The 15,378-nt window shown below is 27.6% G+C and overlaps 1 protein-coding gene across 1 annotated transcript in view; it reads right to left on the bottom strand.

The window, feature by feature from the left end:
- Positions 1–15,131, bottom strand: part of LOC100865576 (roundabout homolog 2) — a 49,413-nt gene extending 34,282 nt beyond the window's left edge. The window contains 3 exon segments of the mRNA XM_086907805.1: positions 3,200–3,508; positions 11,148–12,617; positions 14,164–15,131. Of these exon segments, the coding sequence (XP_086763931.1) occupies positions 3,200–3,508; positions 11,148–11,208 (370 nt within the window). The 5' untranslated portion in view covers positions 11,209–12,617; positions 14,164–15,131.
- Positions 15,132–15,378: the final 247 nt, after the last annotated feature.

The following is a 15,378-nucleotide window of genomic DNA, read 5'->3' as shown; positions in this document are numbered from 1 at the left end:
CTATGTATATGTGCGCGCGCGTGTATATACGTATATACCTTGTAATTGCACGTACAATAGCCACGTGAGCGTAAGATTATTTTAAATTGTTTATAAAACGTTTTTAATTGTTATTTTCGTTCTTATTTCCATTCTTGTTTCTGCTTGTATCATTTCTTTTCCCACTAATTTCTAATCTTTGCTTTTTTCTACGATATTACTTAATTACTACGTTTCTACTTTTTCTAAACAAATCTCGTTTCAATATTACTTATTTTTATTGCAGTATTACAGTAGTGTTAATTAATACGTATGTACGTATGCACATGAAATCAAACACAGAAGCAATGGTTAATACGAGATTCGATAAATTCAATTCGTAAGAGGAAGAAAAATGATAAACGTATCAAAATCGCAATTCAACGATCGCGATATATCGGTAAGAAGATACGTTCCATTCGACGTGGTAGGGTTGCTCCTCTCTCTTCCTACCCCCTTCTCCTTTCACCTGAATATCGATCTGCCTTAAACAAACTCGGCTTCGCCCTACGTTTGTTCGAACGTAATCGACTTGCTCTTTATTTCGTACAAATCAAGCCTACTTTAATTTCTTCGTGTTACGTACACAAACATCTATAATAATATGTGCTTGTGTAGGTGTACTTGTGACATACCGATGTATACACAGCATACGTTTTTCTTGGTCGGAAAATATTGAAACGATTCGATCATAGACATTTCGTTCGGTATCATTGATCGATTATTCGAAAGGAAGTAATAACGATCAAATAGATCGTGTTATTCCAATTATCTATTATACGAGATAATGGTAAAACAAAGGAAATGATTTTATACAAAGATAAAAATAAATCAAAAGAAATACTCTTTTCTTTTATCGAGTAAAATTAATTCTATGTGTAATTGGTTAATTCTTGATTAGAATGAACTATCGATAGGAGGTTATTTTATATGTGAAAATAATTGAAATGTGATAATTTGATGAAATTTATATATATAAAATTAATAAATTGTACAATCGACGAATATTCAAATTTAATTTTCTCGAAAAAAGAAATTTTACATTTTTTACTTTTCACATTTAGATTAATCCATTATTAATAATTCAATCATATCCGATTGAGAGTTAGTCAATTTCATTTATGTTTGAAAAGATTTTAAATTTTAAATTTATTGGAAAATGAAGTTTTAAACGATAAAATTTTGCTCCTCTTTCTTTGCCTTATTTTTACGTGTCACTGTTTGCAGAATCACAGTTTTTGCCTGATTGTATTATCAATTACACGATACGTTGTATATGGATTTTTTAAAAAATTTATTATGTAAATGATGTAAATTTATTTCTTTTATCCAGATTTTTAAGAATTAATATTTCTATTATTCCAAAAATATTAATCAATTTTGATATTTTATTTATTATTGTTAATAAATATTTTTTATTTTCTAGATTAGATTTTTTTCAATGTAAAAATTGATTATATTTTTATTTTACATTCCACTTTTACTACTTAATTTCAATTATAATTATATCCTGTTAGATTTTGAAGAATGATTTTCTTTACCATTTTCAAAATTATGCAACATCATTTATAAGTGAATTTTTAATTAATCATATGGAATTCCATTTATATTTTAAAATATAATTCCATTTTAATCTTCGGACGCAAGATATATTTCCAAAACTTGTTTCGAAAAATATTTCAAATGGAATTTCCATTGTCTCAAAAGGGACTTACACTGTTTCAATTGGTCTCAAAAGGAGTTCTCACGAAGGTCAAGTCTTTTCTAGATAGACGTACTTCACAAAGACTTCAGACTGTTCTTTGTTTTTTTGAAATGGAATTAATTTTTAATGCACTCGATCGATTTTTATCGAAAAAATTTTTATAAAATTTGAAAATGAATAACACATAAATAAATGAGTACAATTTCGTGCTTGTCTTGACTCTTATATGATAAGTTTTATATAAAGTTCAAGATAAAGATAAAGTAAGATATAATTTATTTATCTATAATCTCTATTTATTTCTATTTAAACTGATGATTTTACAAATTTTTTTGCAGGAAGTAAGGAATTATATATATCGATTAGCACGTTAAAAATTCTATAATTCCATTTAAAAAAATAAAAATCATCTTGAAATCTTTAAAGTATGTTTACCTTAGATTTATGATTACCTTAGAATATTTGCTTCAAAACAGTTACTTTAAGTTTTATTTAAAGCGATTTATAGTTTAAAAAAATAATTGCGTTTTCAAATTAGAAATGAAACATTTTATACATATAAACTATAAATTATTCGTTTTTTCAATTTTTTTAAAATATGAACTTATATCACATTCATAACCCATATATGTATTCATGAGATTATTCGAATGTTAAATATAAATAAAAAATAGTAAATAAATAATAAAAATATTTTGGAAATAACAAATTAAGACAAAAGTGTTAAGATTATAATATGCAAATATTTTTTTAATAATGTATTATTTTAAGAAGTTGCAATTATTCTCTTAACTTTTTTGAGACTTAACAATACAATATATCTCAAGCTATTATTTTTTATTGTGAGATTATTAGTATAATTGAAGATTTTAATGCAAAAAGTCATAGACATAATCGATTTTTTTTTCCAAAAATCAGATTATTTAAAATATGGATCCAAAATCATTTCTATCTGTTTTATTCTCCACTTGTTAATTGTTTTCAAATACAATCTTCTTTCAATAATTATTTCCAAAAGTTGTATAATTGTTTAATTGTCTCTATTTCTTTAATTTTTGCATTAATTAATCAACAATATATAAAAGTATATATAACAAGAAGTATAATTTTATTAAAAAGTCAAAGGATTTGTATCAAAGCTCTTCATTTCTTTTAATATTACTGGTATGATGGCTTGTTGGAACAAAAATTCCATCAAAAATAAGATCCCATTTTAAAAATTAGAATCTATTATTTCTCTTTTAATTAATAAAAAATTAAAAGAAAATTTCATCTCAAAATACATAAAATGTTTAAATTTTGATATTTCATCATAGCTATTGTAAAGAATATTTGCTTCGTACAAAATCCGTATCATTATACATCACAAATTTTTATTAAAGTCACAATTTTCCAATTAAAGACAATGTAAGAGTATAGTTTCGTGAGCTGCTGCCGCGAAAAGCGGAACAAGCAGAAGAGAATGAAAACACTTACCTGCAACAGTTAGGGTTGCGTTTCGACTTGGAACGGAGCCTGCTTGATTTCTCGCGACGCACCAATAAACTCCTCCGTCCTGTTCCTTTTTCCCGTGCATTACTCTCAGGAAAAATAGAGACCCCGTAGGAAGGAGAACACGATGAGATTTTGCATCTCCCGGTGATGTTTGAACCAGTTCACCGTCCTTATACCATTCAATCACGGGTTGAGGTTTACCTTCCGCCTTGCAATTCAATGTTACCGGTTCATTCTTGGCCACGATTATATCCGAAGGATGTTCCGTTATACGCGGTGATCTCAATTGCCCTGAAACCAGAATTTCGATTCGCATTAAAGGAATAAAAAAAAAAAAAATATCAATTCTACGTTCGATTTTATTGTATTTCCTATTCATCGTGTTATTTGAAACAAAAAATCTTCCTTTCCTTCTTTTTTCCGCGGTATCAGATCAGTGGTTCTCAATGCGTGGAACGCAGGGCTCCTTTAAAGGTTTCGATGATTTTTCCAGGAAAAATCTGACCACTGTCAATGATATTTAACATTTATTTATATTCTGCATTATTACACTTTATTACAGCAGTGGTTCTCAACGCGTGAGTCTCCCTCCTTGGATGTTGAGAGTTTTTTAGGAGGGCGCTGTTGTCACATCTACTTAACGATAATAATTTGATTTGATATAATTGCGTTGCAATATTTTACAACACTTTGGTTTCTAGAAAGTGCTGTTCCAAGCAGGATCATCGAGTGTTTCGCCATATTTTATTAACTATTAACTTTTAACACTTGTTCTCTTCGTTATAACGTATGAATTGCAATGGTTTCTTCAACTTACGACGCCAAGTATTTTAGCCAGAGGGCGCTAATGTGTGACAATTGAACAATGAGTTTCAATACTTATCTTTTTGCCAACATAGAAGAACATTCTTCAAAACCAAAAGAAGACCGTAAAGACAGTATAGCAGATTCTACTTGTATTCGTTACATGTACATCTCGGGTATACACTTCGTATGCATAGTTAGAAACGTGCGCTTATTTAGGTCGGTTGTAATTCGACAACGTATAACATAGCTTCTAAATTGTTGGTTGCACGATGAAGATAGACACGCTTATGTTACCTGCTTCAGACTCCATACTGGAACGAAGCTATTTCAACTATCCCGATATCGCTAGAGGGATTCTAAAATATTCTTGGAACGTACAGATACGACCTATAGACCATGAGTACATCTACAATCGGTTCGCGCAGTCTGCAAATTCTACTCGAACATGAACGTCTGAGGCGGAACTACTTGAGAAACATTTCACATCTGTTGGAACATTCATTCAAATTCCGAGATATACCAGCAATTAACCATAATCTTTTAAAAGTCTGCTCTTTTGATGCTCTTTTTGATTGTCACAATTGTCACTGCATGTACATATTTGTACATTGATGTATGTTGGAATGAAATTGGAAAGCGGAAGTGGAAAATATGAGAGAACATGATCATGTATATACACGTATGTAATATTATACATAAGAAGATGGTTACTACAAGTATTATATATCGATCTTATTAACTTTGCAAAACATTTTAAAACTAATTAATTTACTATATCAATGTATCATAATTATATTTTTATTTATTTAAAAATGTATATAAAATATATACAATTTTAATAAATATATGTATATATAATTGTGTGTCGTTTTCGATTACACATCTAAAAACCATCACATATATAAAATATATATATATATATATAAATGTAAAAATAATTTTACGTAATAAAAAAATAAGAAATTTGATTCTCTCGCACAATGATTCGTTTTTCTCATTTCGGAATATATGCTTTTACAATATCTTAATCTTTATCGCGCTCCATAAATGTCTTTCACAGTGTACGTTTGTGTATGTGGCGAAACGTATATGCGCGTACACACGTTCGCGCATTTTTCTTTTGTCCTCTCGCCTCAGTATTCGGAAACAATAGACATTGTGGCTAAATTAAAATCGCCTCCGGAGTTTTCATATTTCGCTGTTGAACAGAGTCGTGAGCGCACGTGAACGAACTCCCAGTTCTTGCGCCCAGTAGGCCCGAGGCATCTCGTTTCATTTCAGTCCTAACCTTCTCCGAATCAAGCTATCTCAGCAACCTGCCTTGCCAACCCACTGTCACTCTTATTTCTTTTGTATTTTATCATATCCACTTCTCCGCTTCTCCTCATTTTTTCTTTTTTTTTTTTTTTCGTTTCTCCTCATTTTATTATTATTTCTTCTTCGCGTTTCTCCGCCTCTCTTTCTTCTTTTCTCTATCACGATCTCCCTAGCTCCGAGCAATTAGGTTAAGTAAAGTAGTCCCGTTCGAGTTTCCATCGTCGTTAAATTACGCGCCATAAAACAATAAACGTAAGTCGAGAAACGAGACGTGAAACGTTGTCGATGATATTTTTATATACGCAATACGATCTTAAAATTGAATCGCACATATTCTTGACTTTTCGATGATTTGAAACGATGATACGTGATATTTCTACGCGTACAGATTGTAGGTTATCCGCGAATAATGCTATAACCTAAAAGTGCGTGTACATTCGAGAGGCTAAAACTTTAATTCTCCAGAGTATTTCCGATATTAATTTTCACTGTATCTGACAGTAACTTTGTTATTGGCTGGTCACTTTCAACGCAATGTCCACTTGCGAGGAATACTCTTGAGAACAACTTGCGATAGTTTTAGTTCTCGAACGTAATTCGTGGCCCGACAATTTGAAACGAATAATTAATTTCAACAACGGCTAAATAAACAATAATATATAGATTATGAAGAGGAGAATGTAGAGAGGGATTAAGGCACAGTGTTCCTCGCACACACGATGACTTGGCTTATGGCTTCACGACTGCAATGTGAGTATTGATTTGCCGCTGTTGCGCTTCAGCTCTCTCTCGGTTCTACTCGTTCCCTCGTCTTCAGAAGGCCCCGCCAGCTGTGCTCTGCTTCTTGTCGTTTTCCCCCATTGTGGATTTCCCTTCCTTCGCATTTCGTTTCGTTTCTTATGTAAATCGTTTATCCTCTCCTTACACGTTACACTTACATTACACTTACACCATATGTATTTACTTACACGATGATTAACGTTTTACTCTACTTTCTCCTTCCCGACCATATCTTCTGTTTTCTTTTCCTCCTCTCCTATGTTTACCTTCATTTCCACCCTCGTCAACCGAGCATTCCTTTCCCTCGACGTTTTTCTTCTTCCTTTCCCCCCTCCCCCCTCCCTTCTTCTTTTGCTCTCTTTCTTCGTCGTGGATATGCGCGGATACCGCTATTAATTATCACCTCGTTTCCTTCTTCTTTCATTCTTCCCAATTCATTTCGATTTAACACCGTCTTTCGCTATTTTCTTCGAAATTCCTCGCGTATATTTTTAAATCGTCTTACGGTTGAACTTGTTTATAAAAAAGGATAAGATAAAACGAGATGTGGAATTCGAGAACAAATGGCGTAGATATTATTAAAATTCAGAAAAAAGTCAAAGTGGAATTAGAGACGAACGAAAAGAGGAGGAGGGAGAAGAACGGAAGATAGGTTTGAAAAACACATCGTACGAACTACCAAAGTGTATTTGGCAACTCTCCAAAGGTATAAACCGATAAAATTCTCGCGAGGAAAATCATTTTATGTGTTTTCTGAAACGTTCTTTGTTATTAACATTTTTGTTATTCGATTATTTCTTATTTCACCGATATTTTTTTTTAGGATTAATAAATATATTCGCAAAATCGGTAAGTTCAAATCTTCTAAAATTACCATGGTCGCGTGTATGCGATCTCGTGTGAGAGAGAAAGAGGGATTAAAAGAAAGAGGGAAGGGGAGAGAGAGAGAGAAAGAAAGAAAGAAACAGTTTCATTACTTTCGATCCCTAAGAAGGATATTCTTGTAAGAGGGGAAGGTAGAAGACGAAACGGGAATAACCATTGAATTCCTTGAGACGTGAGGGAAACCTAAGACGCACGGAACCTTCGAAGAGGGTTCGACCGACACACCCTACTCGAGTTCTTTCAGAGCAGGGCTGGCCAAAGTTGGTGGAAAAAATAGCAGCTTCCTATTATTCGAAGAGAATAGATGATTTCTATTTCTATTACTGCTAATTTTCTATTCGTCCCTGTTCGTTATGTTCATTTATATAAATTTTATCAACAATTCTGTTATATATATATATATCAATTTATGTTTATAAATAATAGTTAAGAAATACGATTTGATCCGTTTTTGTTGTATAAAATATTCTATAAACATAGTATTTTGAAACGTGTGTAAAAATTGAAATTTTGTATCATTTTCTTTGTCACGTTAAGAAAAATAAATTAAATTTGACATATAAAGCTTTCAAAAAGCTTATTTAAAAAGAATGGATGAAAGTTGAAATATTTCAATATATCTTGGAAAATTGAAAAATATTTGATAGATATGTTAATTAAAGAGGAATATGTTGTTGGAAAAATCTATACATTTATAAATGTATGTACCAAATACAAAATTGTAATTTAATTTTTTTTACCTTTCTATTTTTTTTATTATGAATTGTTGTTTCTTAACATTATAAGCTGTTTAATCTTCTTTTTTCACTTCTTTTCAGATTAGTTGTTGATACTCAATATATAATAATCATTCGTTATATTATTATGGAAAAAAATTGTGCGAAATTTAAATTATTGATGATATTTTCGGAATTGATTAGTACTATTATTGCATAATGTCTTTAATTTTATATTTTTTGTTTTACGATTTCAATGTTTATGTATAAAATATGCAGATACTTATTTTATCGTTTTATTTTCATTCATATATGTATATATATAAAATGGAGATATAAAAGTAATATATTAATAATTTAATAACTGCTAATAAATAAATATTAATAAATTAATAAGTAATTACATAGATATATATTATAGATATTTATAGAATACATTAATATGCTAGTTTTATTATGTATCAATTATTTTTTATATATTTAAGAATGATATATTTTTCTTTAATCTCTATATAGCAATTTGCAAAGTATATTATAGAACAAATCTTAATATTTTATATAATATAAATGTTAAGTTTAGACATTAGATCACTAGAACATGATTTTAAATTTTCAATTTTACAGATAATATCCAATTTTATCTGTATGAATTTTTATATTCTCCGTATATATGTTTACATATCTATTAAACATTTTAATATTTTTAACAATTTATGGTTCAATACATTTTTACAATTATTATATATTATTATATTTATTATATATATTATATTATATATATTATATTATTATATTATATATAAAGTAATGAAGTTATTTTAATTAAATGAAAATAACAAATAAGACCTGTAATTTCTTTTTTTCTTATTAATATTTTTGAAAATCAAAAATGAAATATTATATTTTTCTTTATTTATGTATTTCATATTAAATATTAACAGCACAATGATTAATTAGATTAAATATATAAAAATATTTCTATGATTTATTCTATGATTATTTAATAATTGATAAGATATGTGTCTACGCATATTATATGTAAATCTATTTTATATAATATACAATGTACATGATTCTTATTCTTACAACAAAATAGAATTAATTTCAATCATATATAATTACATATAATGTACATATAGATAAAAAAATACAAATATAATATTCGAATATTTAATATATTTTTAATTATCATTATTAATTTCCATAGTAAAAATTCATTAGAAGAATTATACGCTCACTCAAAGCAATATCGAAAACTGATATTACGTCAAAGAAAATTAAATCACACACTTTTATACGTAATCTGCTTAATAAAATCAATTTTCACTATATCGCTATAGGTTATTTCGATCAATTACAAAATGTCTATTATATTTTATTTATTCGCATTCGTTAAACAGCTATTTTTCATCATTTTAAATGATTAATTAATCATATAATCGATTTTATTAGATTAAATACCCATTGTTACACAGATTTACTTCGAATAGTTAGTCGTTTCTATCCAAGTGTTGTGCATAACCTAATAGTTTCGTTTCACATCGGCTATACTCGGCTATCTTCGCAAGACTTTCCATCCACAAAAATAGACCAACCAATGTCTATCATCCAAGCATGTCTTTTTACTAGAGTACAATCAACGCAAAACCTTTCTTGAATGTATTGCCTATTTATGGTTTTGAACTATGTGCGTACACATATTCGATATTAAATAAAATGTATTTTTACACGTTATAACTTTTATTTTATTTTACATTATTATCAAATTTTGACAAACTTAGGAAGAAACAATATTTAATTTAAATTCATCGTATAAAACATACTAAGATCTTAAATTTTTTTTTAATTATTAATGAAAAGAAAATTATATATATTTTATTTGAACAAAGGCTTATAAATTCTTTTGAATGTTTTTCGATAGATATATCGTAACAGTGTTAATAAAATAAAATAAAAATTTAGAAGAATTAAAAAAAAAAAAAATTAAGAAAAATTAATAAAAATTTATATAATAAAATGTAAAAAATTATATTATACTTATTAGGATTAGATGTTGAAAAAATAAATAAAAAATTCTATCAATAACACATATAACACATCTAATAATATACATTTGAAAATATTGGAAGATTTAAGATTTAATTTTAATATTAAAATCGAATGATTTTATTGTGTTTCAATATCAAAAATATTACATTTATATTTGAGGAATACAAAAAAATATTTCAAATATAATTTCTTAGATAAATACTAGTTTTAAATTTTTCAATAAAATCTAAATCTAATCAATCAAATGGATTTACAAAAGATAAAAATTGTTTCGTTTCCCAAAATATAAAAAATTTATCTGAAATTTTATTATCATTCATTTATATATATACTACAGAGATGTATTGCTTATATACTTGTATATTGATAATTATTTAACAATATTTATATTATATAAATATTTATCAATTATTCGTTGATTCAATATATTAATTAATAAATTGAATCAAATTAAATTATAATTAAATTTTTTCCTTTCTTTTCAGTAATATAAAATATATTTTTCAAAAAGAAATATATTTTTTGAGATTTCTAAAATTTTTAAAAGAATTTATTATTCATAAATGTAATTCATGTACCATATATGTAACTATATTATATGTATTAATTGAAATTCGGATTAAATTGATAAAATAACAAAGAAAAAAAAATAATAATATGTTTTACTTAAAATAAAAACATAAATAATAAAAATTATAATTCTTCATCGATATGTTCAAATAATTTCTATTACATATCTTTCTGCTAAAAAATCAATTTCATTTTTGATTCCTTCATAGCATGACGTTAATAATTTATTATCATTCCAATTTCGTTTCACGACCTTTGTTTTTACCATTTATGTAATGAAATCGACTTGTGAACAAAAGATTTATCCTCGACTTTAATTCTTCGAACATTACCATTTATGTCAGTTTCTGCGCTCATTTGTTATCACATGTCCGAGAACAAGACGTCGTAAAAGAAGAAATACATATCTTCAGTTGAACTCATTTTCAATAAACTATGAACTTATCGATTCGTTGCATTAAATTATAATTCATACAAATATTTTATCAATAATTTTTCACATAATACAATTATACTCGTACAGTATAATATATATATATAATAAATAAAAAAATATTAATTTTTTTTCAATTCGAATTAATGAGTAGAAAAATAAAAAAATGTATCCTTGTACGATAATATGTCAAATTATTATCTCATCATGATAATAATATTAAGAGACAATAAATGATAAATTATATTCTCTACTTTTTTTTATTAGCTTAAAAAACGATGAAAATAAGTGAAACGAGTATTAAAAAAGTGTTAATAGTTTTAGAGATAATGATAAGAGCGAAGAAGATTAAAAAGAAGAATATTCAACTTACCATGTACCATAAGGGCGAAAATTGCTGTCGCGAACAAGTTTCTTAGCCACTCGTTGCGCATTTTTCTTTCGAGTACCCAAAGATTCTGGGGAAGGTCGTGAATCACGAACGAAACCCTTTACAATCTTGGTGACTTGATGTTAACGCATGCTGATCAAAATTGGATGCGAAATTACAGACGAATTCGAAACTTGGATAAATAGAATCAAAACCACAAGAAACACGCACTCTCGATGTCGATGAGGTTAAACCGGTAAGAGCGGCCACTCGCGAGAGGATTCTCCTTTCGAGTTTGGAGCACAAAGTAGCTTTCCAGGCGAGAGGCGTATCTTTCGGCGTGACACTCGCGCGCGCCTCATTTCCATGCCATTACACGTTACCACAAAATACGCGTACGTCTATACGTACAAGGAACGCACACCCACACCCACATTATATCCAATACCCACCCACGCACACGCAGTAACTATATGTGTGTATCCGTACACAAGTTGTGTATATCACGTATATTCACGATTAATACACGTATATTCGTAGTAACGTGAAATAATGTAACATTAAAGCACTAACCGTCCGGTCGGTCGATCACCAGTAGCCCCATTCTTATCGAACAAAACCGACAATTGCTTTCATACGATGAACTTCTGACATCGCCGAACCACGCGCGCGCGCGCGCGCATGCACACGCAGAGGCGCATATATACGTATTAGAAAACGCACATACACGCGTTCGTAAGCACACGTAATACACGAATCATGTAAAAGAAAACGAAATCACGAATAACGCACTGGATGTCACGTTCTTCTATTACACTTTCATTCTCTTTCAAAGGGAGATGCAGAGGAAGAAGGGTAAAGATATAAAGGGGAAGAGAGAGAAAGAGAGAAAGAACTATTCTAATTCTTTGATCGATCCGCGCGTCCTCATTGCCACTGATAAACGTACAATCACTGATTTCATGTGTTTCGTATTAGGTATCCATTTGCTTTGTCTTGTTTTATTCCCTAATGTTGGCGTACGATCGATTTATTCCGTCTTTTTGAAGAACGGCGTTCCTTTCAAAATCGATCGCTTCGTGACCGACTGTCAAGCTATGCGTCGTTTCTCTGTATCTCGAACAATTATCCACACTTGTCATTGTATTTGCCATCTTTAATTTACAAGGGTTTACGTTATTTCAGATCAAGAATATGAAAATTATACGCACAATTATAATAATAAAAATATAAAAATTCAATTTTAAACTAATACACTTCTTCAACAAATGATCAATTCATCGCGACGATCCAGTCACAACTGAGGGTGCAGCAATTCTTTTGGAGCACCACGCGGCACTTCGGCTATTTTCGAGTATTCTCGTTCATTTTCGGAACCGCTTCGGTTCTCGGCCTTTGGTTTCTCAGTTGATGCTTCTCGGGAACAGAATACAGTAGATCCCCTTATAGCACGGGTTCATATAACACGGATTTCTGGCGAAAAAATTACGACAATAATTATTCGTATAACACGGTACATATTTTAAACAAAACATAACATCAAGTATATATAAAACTTGTATTTTAATATTTTGATATGATTTTTGAAGAAAGTTCAAAGCCTAGGGTTGAATACAATTTTTTTCACTTATCCTCTTCTCTCTATTTTTCTATTTTTGTCTTTTTTTCTCTTTTATTATGTACATCATGTACAACGGACAATATATGAAAATGTTTCGTGAAAAAAAAAGGCTACCATCCAATCATAACAAAAAAACAATGCATCTCAACCAATAGTGCATCTACCTCGAAATAACTCTATTATTCGTTACAAACAATGAATATATGACTGAAATATGGTAATCAATATCAATAAAATATATTAAGGACAAAATATTATCTTTATTATTTCTGGTATAAACTATCAATTAAGCAATATTTAAAATCAAATATTTTAAATAAATTTAAAAAATATTAATATACATAATTTATATATTATATTATGTTATATTATATATTTAATATTTATGCAAGACTTTAACTTTTTAATTTATATATCGTTTTTTTTTTTTTTTTTTAGCCACAATCTCTATCATGAAGAAAAATTTTAAGAACGTGTAAATTTTAAGAAAATATATATCTTTGGAAGAAAAAATTATAATTTTGAATAGATTAAAATCTGATGAGAAAATAACATCAGCTAAGAATTTAAAATTAAACGACAAAATAGACAACAATTCGAACGATAAAAGGAAATAAAAATAAAATAAAAGCTAGAATTCCTTCTAGATCGTTAACAAATTTAATAAATTATGTTTTATAAAATATTATATATAAATAAAAAATTAATAAAAAAATTTTGTTCAAGAAATATGGTTTTGAATAATTATAAAACAAACGATATTAAAAATTTATCAATGAAAGAGTTTGAATTCGTTTCTCTTGATGAAGAGATCACATGAATACAATTTAAAACCAGTAAAGTTGGTTTAACAGATTTAAGAATCGATTTTTCTTGTAAAAAGAAAATTAAAATTGCGATAGAAAACGCATCAGTCGATAAATTTAGTCAAAATTATAGAAAAAGAAAATTATATCGCAGTATAATGCTCATTTGTGTTATATTGGAAGAAAATATCCAAATTTCGAAAAATGAAAAATCTGCTTCTGGATTGAAATCTTCTAAAAATAGGATCATTTTACTTTTATGTTCAAACGCATCTGAAGATAACGTTATAAAATCCATGTTAATTATTGATAAACCTATCAGCAATAAAAGTTGATAAGGCAACATTTTATTTTTATTTTCATTGGCAAACAAATAAAAAGATATTAGTCTTATAATTGCTTTATATCAGAAATTTACAAATTTATACAATTTATTACAAAAAAAAAAAAAAAAAAATATCAGTTTCAAAATTTTATTAATTATCGATAATGCATTAGAATACCAAGAAGATTTTTGCCATCATCAATTCTATAACATCAATTGGATCAAAGAATAATAAAAATCTTTAATAAATTTTATTACATGCAATACCCATTTGAATTTTAGAAGAAATTAGTTGTAATCCAAATACTCTCAGAATATGTAATTATAGAATGATTTTTCAATTTTAAATTGAAAATTATTTTATCATCTCTGAATTAAAATCTTGGATTTTGAATTAGTTACTTGGAGATATGGTCTGAAGTTGTTAATAAAGGAAATTATTTAACATCCGTGATAACAGAAATAAATCGTATAATAAATATTGTCTAGTTTTTAGATAGAAAGGGAGATTTAGACATACAAGAACTAATACAAACAGCAGAATCAAGCAATGAAGAAAACTCATTACTCAAATTTTCAATGAATCAGAACAACATTTTATTTTAGAAATGTTGAGGTTAAAAAAACATTTTACGAATGTAATGATCAATCAAGAGTTGTGACGAATTTAAGAAAAAATTGAAAGATTGTTTAATTCGAAGGAAAAAGATTTGTAAAGTAACAATAATTCGTGAACATCTATAAAAATGCAAAAAAATACATTTCAAAACGTTTAAAATAATAGTGACGAAACAAGTTATGAAATAACACGGTCAACGTTTAAAAGAAAGTGTTGGAATTTAATTATGAATAAATGTCAATAAAAATATAACTGCTCATTTTATTTCACGTAAGACAAATAAAAGTTTTTTAATTTTAATATTTGTTTGGAAAAGAAATGAAAAATATTATATCCTTTCGTCTTAAATATTTATTTTATATTTTTTTATACATATGTGTTTATATATATATATTTATATAAACTATATTTGTATAATTTAAGTGATTTATATAACACGGTTTCATATATTATATATGTACGGAGGAATATAGATATATCAAAAAAAATTTATAATTTTAAAATTCTATATCAAATATATTTGAGCGTGTAATAAATTATTTGAAAAATAATTATTAAAATAATAATATAATTTTATCCGGTTGTACATTATATAAAATAATCATAATTTATTCGAATATAATTAACAAATAATTTTTCTCTAGAATTATTTCGATTATTTGAAATTTGTTTGAAATTTTTCATTTTATTTGATCAATTATTCTTTCGAATAATAATTCTTTAATAATTTTTCCAATTTTATCGTCAATTGTCAAATAATTAAAAGATAAAACTTTTTTAAGATAATTATTAAGTATTCCTGTATTTCTCAGTTAATTAAATAATTTAATAACTTATGGCAAATTATTTCTTATTTTATTTGG

This window comes from Apis florea, unplaced genomic scaffold (genome assembly GCF_048593485.1).
Source record: "Apis florea isolate Af1SG1 unplaced genomic scaffold, ASM4859348v1 contig_2899_pilon, whole genome shotgun sequence".
Taxonomy (NCBI): domain Eukaryota; kingdom Metazoa; phylum Arthropoda; class Insecta; order Hymenoptera; family Apidae; genus Apis; species Apis florea.
The sequence above is the reverse complement of the archived record's forward strand: the minus strand, read 5'-3'. Positions and strand labels throughout refer to the sequence as shown.